The sequence below is a fragment of the Melospiza georgiana genome, chromosome 2, assembly GCF_028018845.1.
Source record: "Melospiza georgiana isolate bMelGeo1 chromosome 2, bMelGeo1.pri, whole genome shotgun sequence".
NCBI classification, from domain to species: domain Eukaryota; kingdom Metazoa; phylum Chordata; class Aves; order Passeriformes; family Passerellidae; genus Melospiza; species Melospiza georgiana.
This window is the reverse complement of record NC_080431.1, coordinates 77816652-77830010: the sequence shown is the minus strand read 5'-3', so window position 1 is coordinate 77830010 and position 13359 is coordinate 77816652. Positions and strand designations below refer to the sequence as shown.

General features: G+C 38.6%; 1 protein-coding gene across 1 annotated transcript in view; it reads left to right on the top strand.

Annotated features, from left to right (window-relative positions):
* Positions 1 to 12044, top strand: part of ACER3 (alkaline ceramidase 3) — a 56400-nt gene extending 44356 nt beyond the window's left edge. The window contains exons 8-11 of the mRNA XM_058045743.1: positions 1112 to 1213; positions 3630 to 3734; positions 5287 to 5332; positions 5843 to 12044. Coding sequence (XP_057901726.1) covers positions 1112 to 1213; positions 3630 to 3734; positions 5287 to 5332; positions 5843 to 5896 — 307 coding nt within the window. The 3' untranslated portion in view covers positions 5897 to 12044. The remainder of the gene's footprint in view (positions 1 to 1111; positions 1214 to 3629; positions 3735 to 5286; positions 5333 to 5842) is intronic.
* Positions 12045 to 13359: the final 1315 nt, after the last annotated feature.

Below are 13359 nucleotides of genomic sequence, written 5' to 3'. Positions count from 1 at the left end.
GTCTTGGCTATGTACTGCATGGTGCTCCACACATTTATTAGACTAAACAAATAATAATTTTGCTAGTTTATATTGGCAGTCAATTTGTAAATATGTACAGCTTGTGTCTGGTTAGAGCCTCCTCCACAGGGCAAGCTACCTGTTGTGTTTTGCACATTCTGGTTCTCAGTGCTCACAGCTCTGAAATGTGCTGTAACACACACAGTGGAGGAAAAGGCAGCTCAAGAATGTGTTTTAACCCAGAATCTCAACTGTGCATTCATAATGCTTAAAAATAACTTGAACAGTATTTCATGGCAGCCTTTCAGGGTTGGATTTGGTTTTACTTTTGGACTTGTCTTATTAGTGGGAAAGGAGCCTTCCATGTTGGAAGTTTACAATTTCATGGTCCAACCTGAATGTGGATAGGGAAAGTAAATTTATTAATGATGCACTTTCTTGCATCTGATTCTTCAGTGTGTTTTCCATATCTTGAAGAAAAATTTTTTTCTGCTGAAATTAAATTGACATTTTTCTATTTCCAGTAGCATCCAACTAAAAGATGAACATAAAAGTACTGGGGTTTAATACCATTGATTTAGTTAGTTGTTGGTCATGGTGGTCTACACTGAAAAAAAGAGGAATTTTGAAAGACCATATATATACAAATTCCCTAGTACAGAGATATCATCTCTTGGCAGAGACCCTCTTCTTTTGGGAATGAGAGTCCTACTTGGTAACAGAGATCTTTTTTTCTTTTTTTTTATTTAATGAAAGAATATACACAGGACTGAAGAATTAGTACCTTTTAGCCAACTTTAGTTTTCCCACTTTTTGGTTTCACTCAGAGAGGGCAGTATTTTAGAAAACATTTATAATTACAGAAGTAAAAGTAAAATAACAGTCTCAGAGAATATGAGATCAGGAGAGAGAAGAAGTAAAATACAATATTTAAACAGATGAAATTTGAAGTTGATATTTTTTTATTTTGAGGGAAAAACCAAATTGATAAAGAATTTTATTTACATATAGCAGCATTTCTGTATTTACACATATTTAGTGTAGTATATATTAGAATATTTCTGTATCTTTAACCATTCTGAACTAAACTTTGCATTATTTCTCTCTCTAGGGTATACCCATGGCTTAGAGGTTTAGGATATACATCTTTAACTGTGTTTTTAATGGGATTTTTTCTCTGGAATGTGGACAACATTTTCTGTGATAAATTGAGGTGAGTTTTTTCACTTGTCTGGATAACTCTTAATAGCCTTTAAGTACAAAGATTGGATTATTTCTGAGGTGCATATTCAAGTCCATCTCATTGTATGTATGGCATGCTGCCTACAAAACATCCATGAGATTTTATGCAGATTGCTCATGACTAGAGTTAGCACTCAACAGGGGTTTTTAAATTTTTTTAACCATTTATAGAATTTTTGTTTTTAATTTCTCTTTAACTTCAAATTAAACTGAGAGAAATAATGTCACTGAAGTAATTTTGAGAGTCTGTGGATGACTAAAGCCTGTTATTCAGACTTGATTTCATCTGAATGGTTTTTTATCCTGCTCATTTGGGTTTTCTTTTCTGCTCTTCCATTTCCTATGAAAATATCAAAACCAGTAGTTCTGCATGTTAAAGAAAACATGCACAACTACTTCTGCTACTACTGCTCAGGAAATACCTATTTCAATATCCGTGTTACCAATAAACAGCACTTAGTTGCAATTCATGTATTGTTCAGCAAGCTGGAGGAGATGGAAATGTTAATTCCAGCATTCAGAAAAATACATTTTTGACAATTTGAAACACCGTTATGCCATGGAATCTGTGTTGTACAGAATTGTCCTAGTAGGCTGGTTTGTAAGAGCTAAATAACAGTGTGCTGTAAAGAAGTCTAAAGTTTTCCATCCCTTCTGGCTCTTCAATCCCTGTGCTGGGTTAAGCAAACTGAAAGTTAATTCCAACAGAGTATTCTTGAAACTTTTTAAAAATTAATATAATACATGATCCTCATCCCTAGGAGCACTTGATAGAGATGGGATAGAGTAGTTATTTGGCAGCACGAATAACTGTGCTGGATTTGGCCCAATAATTTGGCATTGGTTTACAGTTACTTTGCAAATATTGGCATGAGGGTTGATTTTTGCAGCTGTCTCACGTCACTGGTGAGATCACAACCCCCAAATCACCAAACCTGCTGAGCTGCTGTGGGTCCATGGAGGTTTTGAACTGGTTCCTAGGCCCAAAAATGACACCAGCTGCTGAGGCACTTTCTTCCCTCCTCATTTCATAAGGGGAAAAAAAGTTAGCATCTTTCCTGTAAGACTTGTGTGGTTATGGTGATAGAAAAAAAAATATGCTTGTTTACTAGCTTTAGTCAGACATCTGCAACGCCTTGGATTTCTCCAGGAGGTATTATACTCTGAATCTTTGGAGAAAATACATTCAAATCCCTTGAAATTCTTTATTCTCTGGATGTCTAGCTTGTGAATCATCCACCTACCTGCTCTGTTTGGTTTTAAAGTTCAAAACTGGGTTTTGATTCAGGGTTTTTTGTTCCATATTTTAGTAAATCTGCAGCTTATTTAAAAAAAAATCAAAATAGCAAAAACTCTGTAGCACTCAGTTTCTCTGGTTGTAACCACGCACTTTTGAATTTGAGCTTTGAAATTTCCTGCCATCCAAAGGCTCAAAGTTTGTGCCAGGCTGCATGTTCCACTGTGTCATTGCTGGGCTGACTCAATTGGAACTTTGTGCTAGTAATTGTGACTGAGCAGCTTTGGACTAAGCACTGTAATATCAAGCAGTAAGGACATATTCCAGGAGTTGCAGATTTTTCTTGCTTAACACATGCAATCGTTGTTTTCCACTTTTTACTTTGACAAGTGAAATTAAAGTGGAAAAAAAGACCAGCAGATGCAAACAGTTCCTCCACCATCAACCAAAATAGGCATTATCTGCAGAAGCCTAATGAGCAGGAGAAATAAGAGCAATGTAGTTCCTTCTCTTTATTTCTTTATCTCCATCCCTTCGCCCCTTCTCGAGTAGCTCACACCCCATAACTACAAAATACAAAGCATGTTGGTGGAGTATCTCAGACCCTCTCCTTTAATTGCTTCCTCATTAAACACCCATTTTGTCCCTGTTTTAAGACTCCAACAGATAAAGGCAAGTTGAGCTTCCACGTACCTGCAGAATAGGTGGTGTGATTGCCCAGTTTAAAGTGATAATGTCTGATAAATCTCATTTCCTCTCTTGGACCTTAAACTCAATATTTCATCCTATTGACAGTAGTTCACAGGGTCTTATGGAGGAGGGTGGTAGGATTCATTTGGGACTGTGGGATGCCATAAGTATATTCCCTGAAATTTGAGTCCAGAAGAAATTGGTCACTCATCATATGAGGAAATGTCTGTTTTCTTTAAATGTATAAGAAAGTCAGTTTGCTGATATCTCTTTGTACTGGCAGTGTAAAGTGTAAGTGCTGCTCCTCACCTGCTGAAAGCCTGATTCCATGAAGCCTCCCCTGTCCAGCACATGCCTGAGATATGGAAACAATAATGGGTGATCTGATAATCCAACATTGTGATTTGAGATTGCTTAGCTGGGAAAAACTATTCCATTGCATGGCATTCCTTTCTTTCAGAGCATTACGAGAGAAGATGCCTCCTGTGGTGGGAGCTGTGACACAGTTTCATGCATGGTGGCATATTCTCACAGGCCTGGGCTCTTACCTTCATATCCTGCTAAGGTAGGAAATGTTTTCTAAACTGGAAGTTCACAGAGATCTTACAAGTTTTCTCAGCTTCAGATGGACTTCAGAATGTTGTACCATCCAGAAGAGCAGGAAAATTACTTATTAAACTGGTGTACTGTTTTCTTTCCCCTTTGTAACTGATCTAAAAACTCTCTTAAAACTAATCTATATTTTTCAAAATGTAATCACTAGTCTTTAAATAGTCATGATTCTTCAAGAAAATTTAATTCAGAAATGGGAAGCCTGTGGCAGTTAAACCAAAACTGTTTGACGGTATATTAATTTCAGAATGTAAGCCATTAATACTTGTCTGTTCTTGAGCAGCAATCCTGAAGTACTAAAACATGTTTAAATTTAGGAGCTTAACAAATCTTTTGATAGGCACTGTCACTCCTGAAAACCAGCAGGCATCCTGCTGTAGTGCAGAAGGTGATGGCTAAAGTAGTTTTAGAGGAGCTGTTCTCAAAAGGGCTTAAACAAGAATGTAAGTTAGCAAGTCTGGAGGCAGCAGATTTTTCTCATTTTTGCTCTATACCACCATCTAGTGGAACCAGGGGCAAGAATAGAATGTAAACTGAAATGTGAAGAATTTCTGCTGTTCGTTCATCATCTAATTAAATAAAATTTTACCACTTAACAATAACAAAGAGAATGTCTGTTATATGTTTACATCCTATGTAGTTGAGAACTTGATTATATATCAATTTTTCTACATCTAACATAGAATTGACCTTTTTTGTCCGATGTTAAAATAACTAATAAAAGGAAAATGCAAGGAAAATAAGTACAGTTCCATTAGATGACCTGATAGCTCATTGTTACATTTATGTGTATATATATCTCTATGTATATATACATTTACATATATGTAGGCATATTTGCCTACGTATATGTAAATGTATATATACATAGAAATATGTCAAGGTATATGGAAAACAGTTGCTCCATTTTAGTTTACAGGTTGTCTGCTACTCTAAAGAGCTTGAGGTAATATTTTAGAATATTGCCTCAAAAAAATTTCCTTGCAGGAATCAAGCATAGGCAAGGTTTTTCCAACATGCCACAAAGTGGAATTGCCTTTTAAAAAAATGTGAGGTCATTCACCGGAAAAGATTGACTGAGAGGAGAAAGCATCTAAGAATAAGATGTAGAATCAAGCTATGCTGCCTTTTTCCCCCTTTAACATCTGCTGTATTTTGTGGTACACTGATTTAATTTCATCCTTCTAAAATGGCAGAATCCAGTCCCTGGGGGTTTCTTTATGGTTTTTTTTTTGTTTGTTTTTGGTTTTTTTTTTACCTCTCAGGGTTTCTTTCTTTCTCCCCACATAGGTGATAGGGTAAATAATTTTGTGGATTAGTCTGCTAGGGCGATTTACTGGAGGTTAACATCTCCTGAGTTGACTAAATCTAGGCAGAATGGGTAGCTCTGCAATCACAGAAACAATGCTTTTATAGTTGGAAAATAAAACTGGGATCAGGACATCCTTATTTTATATGCTGTCTTATGCTTGAAATTTTAAGCATGCTTTTTTCCTTCTCCTCAGTTTATATACAAGGACACTTTTCCTGAAACACAGGCCAAAGGTGAAGGTAAGCAAGCTGTATTTTGTATTTATTAGTGTACATTTGGATATCTTGTGCTTTGAACTGTTGGTGGGGCTCAATAATTATGCCTGTTAGGGTACTGTCTTTGACTTCTGCTTACATCCCAAGAAATGCAGTTGAAATTTTCCTAGAATCACAGAATGGTTTGGGGTGGAAGGGATCTCAATGATTATCTAGTTTCAGCCCCCCTGCCATGGGAAGGGACACTTTCCACTAGACCAGGTTACTCAGAGCCCTTCGGGTACTGCAACCTGGCCTTGAACATTTCCAGGGGTGGAACATCCATGGCTTCTATGGGCCGCCCATGCCAGTATTTCACCACCCTCAAAGTAAAGAATTTCTTCTTAATATCCAATCTGAACTTACGCTTTTTCATTTTAAAGCCATTCCCCTTTCATCCAATCATTAGATTATGTTTAATAGTGTTCGGTTTCAGTTCCAAGAAACATAATGTTCCAAGGAACCTTTCCCCTATTCCTATTTTTCTTTTGACAGTTTGTTTTTGGAATATGGCCTGTTCTTCTTGTGGAGCCACCCAAGAACCTCTGACTGAGCCCTGGGCAGCCGCACGCGATCACCTGGCCTGGCTGAATAAAGCATTTCAACAGTTGCTCAGGCTGAAGTGTCAAAATTCTGGATCAATCCAAGTACCATTGCTATTAAAGGACTTCTCTGTGCTGCAAGGCCAGTCGGCTGGAACAGAGCAAAGAGCTGGCACACTAGGGAAATAGCACTTAGTGCAGCTTTATTCGAAGTTGTTAAAACAAAGATTAAGACACAAGGGTTTTATGTATATATTGTACAGCTGATGATATTGCGGTAATATTTCGTGCTGGTCACAGAAAACTAACCATTTTTGAAGTGGATTGCTTACGTTTTTTCATTCAGTTTTTGTTCTTTCTGTGGTCTAAACTAATATTAGTAACTGAATGACAAAAATGACAAAACTAGGCCATTGATGGCCAAGTTAAGCATCTGTGTGGCCTATAGTGAACTGAATGCTTAACCCAAACTACTTTAACCTTGCACTTTTATAAAATTAATGAAGTATGTAATGGTTGATTTGGGCCTTTATTCTACCTTGCTTTTCCACAACCTCCTTTGCAATTTATATTTTAAGCAAAATGGTTGGGATACCTGTGCCATTTAGTTCATTTTCTACCAAGCTTGTTTTCTCTTTAGTCCTACTGAGAGGTTCATCATGGAGGATGTTCCAAAGTGTGACCAGCGGAAGATACTGAAATGGTGAAGCTTTATAGGTGTTCCTGTTTGCATCTGGGAGCTCAGTTCCTAATTTTTTGACCAGTGATTCATTGCAAACATCTGGAGTGACTGTAGAAACATAAGAAACACTCTTTTTAAATTTTTTGTAATGGTTATTTACATACCTAACTTTTCTATCCCTTTCTTCAACTTCCCATTTCCCATTCATACTACAGATTGACAAACACCTTAGATGTGCTCTAGTTCAGCCTTGAATTTATCATCATCTTACTTTACAAGTCTTAAATATTGGTGGGACTTTCAGCAGCATCTTATTCAGAAACTTTGAAGGAGGAGTAAAGGACAAGACTGAGGCTGAGGATATCCCCAAATACAAGGGGCAGTGCTTTGCTTGCTTTTAATCTATCACATTCTTAGTCTGTGAGAAAGCTGACCACCTTTTGAAACCAGACTTAGGGGATTAATGAGGGGGACAAACTCTGTTTTCTGCAAATTTTATCTACCCAGCTGATGAAAGTTAGCAAGTAAATTTAAAGAAAACATTAAACTAACACAGTTTTTCAAAATATACCTCATATGAAGGCTGTGATTTTGATGCTCTTAATTTTGGGCAACAAACAGAGTCTATCTCTGTGCCTACTTGCCGCCATTCTATGCAATTTTTGTCTGCTTTGGATGCTCTGACTGATTTGTCCTTCTTGCCATGAAGAAAAAAGGGAAACACTCAGACTGATCCAAAATCCCATTTTGTATTGATTTACAATGTGCTCACAGCAGCAAAGCATGGTAATATAGCTGTAAAGCTGTGTCCCAGGTCTCAGAGTCTTGACTATTGAACAATCAGTGCTGGCTAAAATCATCTCTTTTCTCTGTTTGCAGTTTCTCTGCATCTCTCACATCCATCAGTAACTCTTCCACTGATGTGAACCTCCAAATTAAAATGTGGCTTCTGTTATGTGACAACCCTGGACCCTTGAGATCAAATAACCCCAAACTGCATTGGAAAAAGATACTTAACCTTGAGTGAATTCAATGAGGTTTAAGCACATGCTGATAGCAATGCATTTCAACCTGTGCACCCTATAAAGACACCTGAAGGGTAATTTCAGAATAGCTTTGATATCAGTAGGCTTCAGTTCCATAGACAAGGTCAGCATCTGTGCTGGGAAATTTGAGTGCTCTTCAGACTGAAAGAACTTAGCAGAACTAGCACAGAGGTAGGAAAAAGCTGTTATGGATCAGGTGTCTTTAATTATCCAGAAGGTATATTTTTATAAAGATATTTGAGAACTGTTTCAAAAATGTAGCTTGAAAATAAGTGCCTGCCTGTTCACCTCCAGGCTTTCTCAAGCATTTTTCTACATACTGTATCCCATTTTCTCATTTAGTATGTTTACATGTGTTCATAAGTTAGGGAAGGAGTCTCGTAAGAGAAGCAGTGCAGCAGCAAGACGTATCAACAGTCACTTGTGACATCTGCTTGGTATGATACTATTTTTATGGAAATGGAATAAAGCCTTTATTTTAGTAGCCTTAGTTTTGTTACTGAAGGATCTGGGCACTCTGTTTAGTTAATTAATTGCAAGAACCAGAGTGTCTTGGAAAGCCACTTTCTTATTGATCAGGCATCTCTGCAATGGTATGGTATATTTATATTTGTTGATTCTTCTACACATTTGCAACTAGGAAGTCTGTGATGGGGGTTCAGATCTTGTTGGATTGAATTGTCAGGATTTTTTAAAAATTGAAAAGTTAATATTTTAATTTTATAGTGCTGTTATTTTTTCATTTATGTATTGTTTTTTGTTGATGTTTTTTTCTTTAAAAAAAATGCAAATTGGCTTTCTCCTGCATTCCAAATGAGCAAAAACATGCACACTTCTACCACCTTGCCAGCAGCCTTTCTTTCAGCAGGTTATATTAGACCCTGAGGAATGTAATTTACCTGTGTATCCTTCTTAGCATAAATAATCTAAAATCATGGGTGCTTTGATTTGACTGCCTTACTGATCTTGTGAGTGATATTGAAAATGACAAGCCAGTTTTAACTACATGTCATTGAAATTCAGACTGCCTTTTCTAGTGCCTGGAAAGACATACATTCTTACTCCTGTAATGTGTTAAATGTCTGTTAATTGCTTTTTATTTATATCGCTTGTATGACAATGTTGATTTTTTTCTACAGACCTTAGAGCAGTATATCACAAACTTTTCCTGCACTACATCTTAGCAAGTCATGTGTGATCCTATTTTTTGAGTAGGATTCAGACAGCAGCTACTTTAAAGAGAATTATGGAAGTAGCAGGTGTCTGCAGGATGTGTTGTACAGACTTGATAACAATGAACTCTTCTATTCCTTAACATCTATGAAGAACCAGGAAATCTGCCACCGTACGACCATCAATTTGACACAGATGAGCAGTAAGTAGCTCTGCAGTCCATGAGCTGAAAAATTCTTTCTTGGAAATAAGAGGGAAAACTTCAAAATTGCTCTCACAGTACAGATCAAACCCATACCTAATTCTGGGAATTTAGATTTTTTTAGATACAGCTCAAGATATGCATTCTCTAGTGAGCAGAAATCTCATCCATGTTTCAAAAGCAGTGCTGTTGGCTAGCAGTATTAGTCATCTCCAGACTTCATCTTAATGGTTTTTCTGTTAGCACAGGGCTGCTGTACTGCCCATGGATGTTTAAAAACTCCCTCCAGTCAGAGTTGGAATATGCAGTGTTACCACTTGCCAGTCTACCTCTGTCATGTATTGTACCATACCTGTGCCCTTAATTACATTTGCCTGAATGTGTGCACATCAGAGCAGCCTGACTTAGCCTGTGCAGCCCCTGGGAGTGGCAGTGGTGTTGTATTGATTCCTGGCTGACTGTTCACTGCCTGTAAATATCCTCACTTGTTTGGTGTCTGTCACCCACAGCCTGTGCTCAGTCTGCCACTCATCTTTGTGTAAGTCTGGCTGCTTTAGAGAGAGATTCGAGTAGGAGGACTTCAATTCAGACAGGTGTAGTGAAATCTGGGAGGGATATAGTGGAAAATATTGCTCTTTAATTAGTTTTAATTCTCTTTTAATCCTGTTCTGTGCTGTCTTGCTTGGCTAAAGGCGAATTGTATGATTTGAAATGCAGTTGATTCTTTTGGCCATCGTGGATTTGCTTCTAACACCTCATTTCAAGCAGCTGAATGTCTTTTTCATCAAACACTTCCATGTGAATCTCAGCAACAGAAAATCCTCCCGATACTACCAGTGTTTCTTGCAGTCACTATCAACTTGTTTAATCTGCATTCAAGAATTTCAGTAATACCATTTTTTAAAACCTGTTTTCTCTCTGTGGATATATTACAGCATTTTAATAGCAGGTGGTAAAACAATTCAGTACAGAGGAGCTGTAACAGAGCAGCAATGCTGTTTTCTTTAGTAGACATCAGAATTCAGGAACACACATCCATTTGGGGGGAATGTGTGCCCTGTAATTTAGATTAACATATTCAGGTTAAACTTTCAGTTTACTTTAAACCCCATCTGCACTTTATAAGTAGGCAGTGGGAGGCTTTAACTGCAAAGTGCTGTTTGACTGTGAGACTTTACCATGAAGAGGGATAAATGATGGAGGCTTTATTACACATGAGCAGAGCACAGCCAGAAGGAGATTAAGAAATCTTACATGAAAAGAGAATAACAAAAGATTAAGCACAGAATCCCGTAGTATTACGTCAACCACCCTCCTGGTATCTGCACTTTAGATACTTGGATGTTTTGCTATTTATACATTTAACTTTCCATGTTGACTCTCTTCACCACAGAAGTGATGTAGTTTCTGTTACATTCAGTTCATTGTAGATGACTTAGAGGTGGTTTTATGAAGATGGAACATGACACATGTTTTGAAATGTTTTGTACATGAATGAATGCATTTCTGACCTATCTGGAATGTCTTCTGCCAGCTTATTTTGAGAGTCTGTAACCTAAACACAGAGAACTTTCTATGTAACTATTAAAATTGGGTTTGGGTTTCTTTGTTCAGTTTCTCACGCACAACTGCCTACAGCTGCCAAGTGCCTGATCTCATTGTTACAAGGCTTTTATGAGATCTGGGGCTGTGTTTCCTCCTGAGGTCTCTAAGACAAAGTCTTTGGTAGGTGGGGGTCAATATTTTTTTTTAAGTCCTGCTTCTGCAGGAATCCCAGTGCTATTTTTACTGGCTTTCATGTTAGTTATCAAATACATGTCTGCCCTTGACTCAAAGTTGAGCCTGGCTACCCACCTTGCTGATGCTGTTGCATCTTTCCAGGCTCTGAAGGCTGGGTGAGGGATTAAGCTGTACAGGAGGTGTTTATTTCGGGTTGTGTAGTTCAGTGACAGGCAGGGTGAGGGCGCAGCAGTCAAGCAAGCACTTTATGTGGAGCCCCCTTATTGGAGCTCCCAGCCAGATGCTCTAAACAGGACTGGGGACAGAGGGATTTGTATGTACAGTTTGAGAGGCAGGTTTAATGCCTGAACCTCTTGCTTTACTGCAGAATTCTCCCATTTTACTTCTTGAAATTTTTTAGGTTTTACTAAGTATGTAATTGTAGATTTAAGAAGAACTGAGTTCAGAGTTGATGTGAGACCCTAAAACAGTGCCTGCAATTTTGGGGGTTTTTTGCACGTATATCACACAAATTGATAAGAGAAGATTGTTAAGATTTTTAACAATGCAAAGATAAAGGGTCTTTTGCTTATTTATCCACAGGAATAGCTATAAGCACAATCTTAGAATCCTTCTTCTGTCCCCAAAGCTCTGGAAAATATATATGTTTCTCCAAAGACAGTGCTGAATAAAATGGCTCATAGCAAGTTATGTACCAAAATGTTTTCCACATTAAAGGTGTGGAAGAACTTTGTTTGTGTATCCTATTGTTCCCTGGATTTTGGAAGAGAGGGTTTCAAGCAGCATAAGCAGCGTTTACTCCTTAGACTGAACAGAAACTAGCTTTTCTCTTGATTTTCCAAATTGATGACTGTGTCATGTTGATTGTTGATCTCAGTGTAATGCGTGGATGATGATAGAGTCTGATCAAACACCATCTGTCCACCTGGAGTGGATATGAAATCTCCTGTTCATTACCTGACCAAACTTTCTAATGTGGACGCTATGAGTTCCAACATGTGGGTTTCTCTTCCTGAAATTCAGTACATTGTTGCAGATAGATAATAACACTGTGACAGATGAGTAGCAGTTGACTTGTAGAACACAGCTACACTGAGAAATGCTTATTGACAATTTTGACACACTGAACTGACTCTTCCTACCAAACCAGCTGGTAACCAACATTAGGCTTATATGTATCAGCGTATCTTGTTTTCCAAAGCACAGTAGCTTTGAAATATTTAATATGTTTCATTTGTTTTTCATGCTGCAGTCAAGCACTAATTTGTGTCTTTTTAGTACAAACTATTAAAGAATTTTGTTTTAAATACAACATTTCCCAGGTGATTCTTGGTGTCTGTGTTGCACAGGGCTGGTTGGTTCTTCTGGATGCTGTTCAGTAGATGGGTGGTTGTACATCTTGGCCAGTGGTGTGCAAGTACAACAGCAGGGTTTGTGTGTCCTGCATGGATTAAGAAGCTGCCTGCCTGCAGCCAAGAGCCTCCATGGCAGTAGAGTTCCCCAGTCTTTGCCTTGTGCTGAGGCCCTTTGGGCACTGGGCCTTGCTCAGAGAGTAGTGTTGGCTGTAAACACTGCAGCACCATCTTCCCTTCAAAGGCCTTTCCCAGCACACACCAGTTAGAAGGGACTGCAGGTCGGTGATGTGGGTGGGAGAGGAGAAGGCAGGAGTCAGGAGTCAGGTGAACGTGCAGGCAGCCCAGAGTGTGCAATTTGCACAGCCTTTGCTTCAGCCTTTTCCTGTTCCTTTCAGTGAGAGAGGAGGATAATCACTGCAGGGCAGAACCTTTCCAGGCAGGAATTGTGGACAGCCAGGCACTAATCCAGCAAGTCTCATCACACCCCGGCAGCCAGAGTCTGGTAATGACCATAAGGTTTTTTCTCCTCTTCTGGCTGTTCTCCCAGATGCTCAGAGACCCCTTTTTCTCCTGCTTCTCTCTCTTGAAGCTGTATATCTGCAGGGACAACCTGGAGTAAACTATTCAGGGGCCAAGACCCAGGGCAGCAAACCTCGGAGCCAGTGGTGTAAATGGTTGGGGCAAGCTGTGCCATCTCCCCTCACTGGTGCTGCATACAGAGGCACATCCAGACTCTGCAGACAAGCATTGCCAGAACTCTGAGGCTGGGTGAAATCCAGCTTTGCATATTGAGCTTGTGGCTGGTCTAGAGCTGAGTAATGCTTTGAAATTTCCCTGGGGATAAAAACACTGTGGTTCTGTCAAAGCCCTCCTCCCAAACAGAAAATTGAATTTTGAGCTTGATGATTCTCTTTCAAGACTGCCAATTTACTTGCAGCTTTATTAATTTCTCTTCTTCCCCCTTGGTTTTTGTTTTTTGGTGCTTGTTTTTTTTTTTTTTTTTCATTGTTGTTGTTGTTTTGGGGGGTTTTTTTGTTTTTTGTTTGTTTGTTTGTTTGTTTTAATTCAGCCTGTTCAGAGGCTAAAAGTGAAGGTCTGTACTTGCACCACTTAAATCCCCGTGGCTCCAATCATAGATTTTGCTGTTCATGGTGCTGTATGGACAGAGTTAGCAGAGGAGCTGACAATCTAACCTGGATATTTGTTCCTAAATTTGTGGAAATGGACAAGACGATGAAGTCACTAATGAAGCTGTGATGGGTCTGTCTCTTC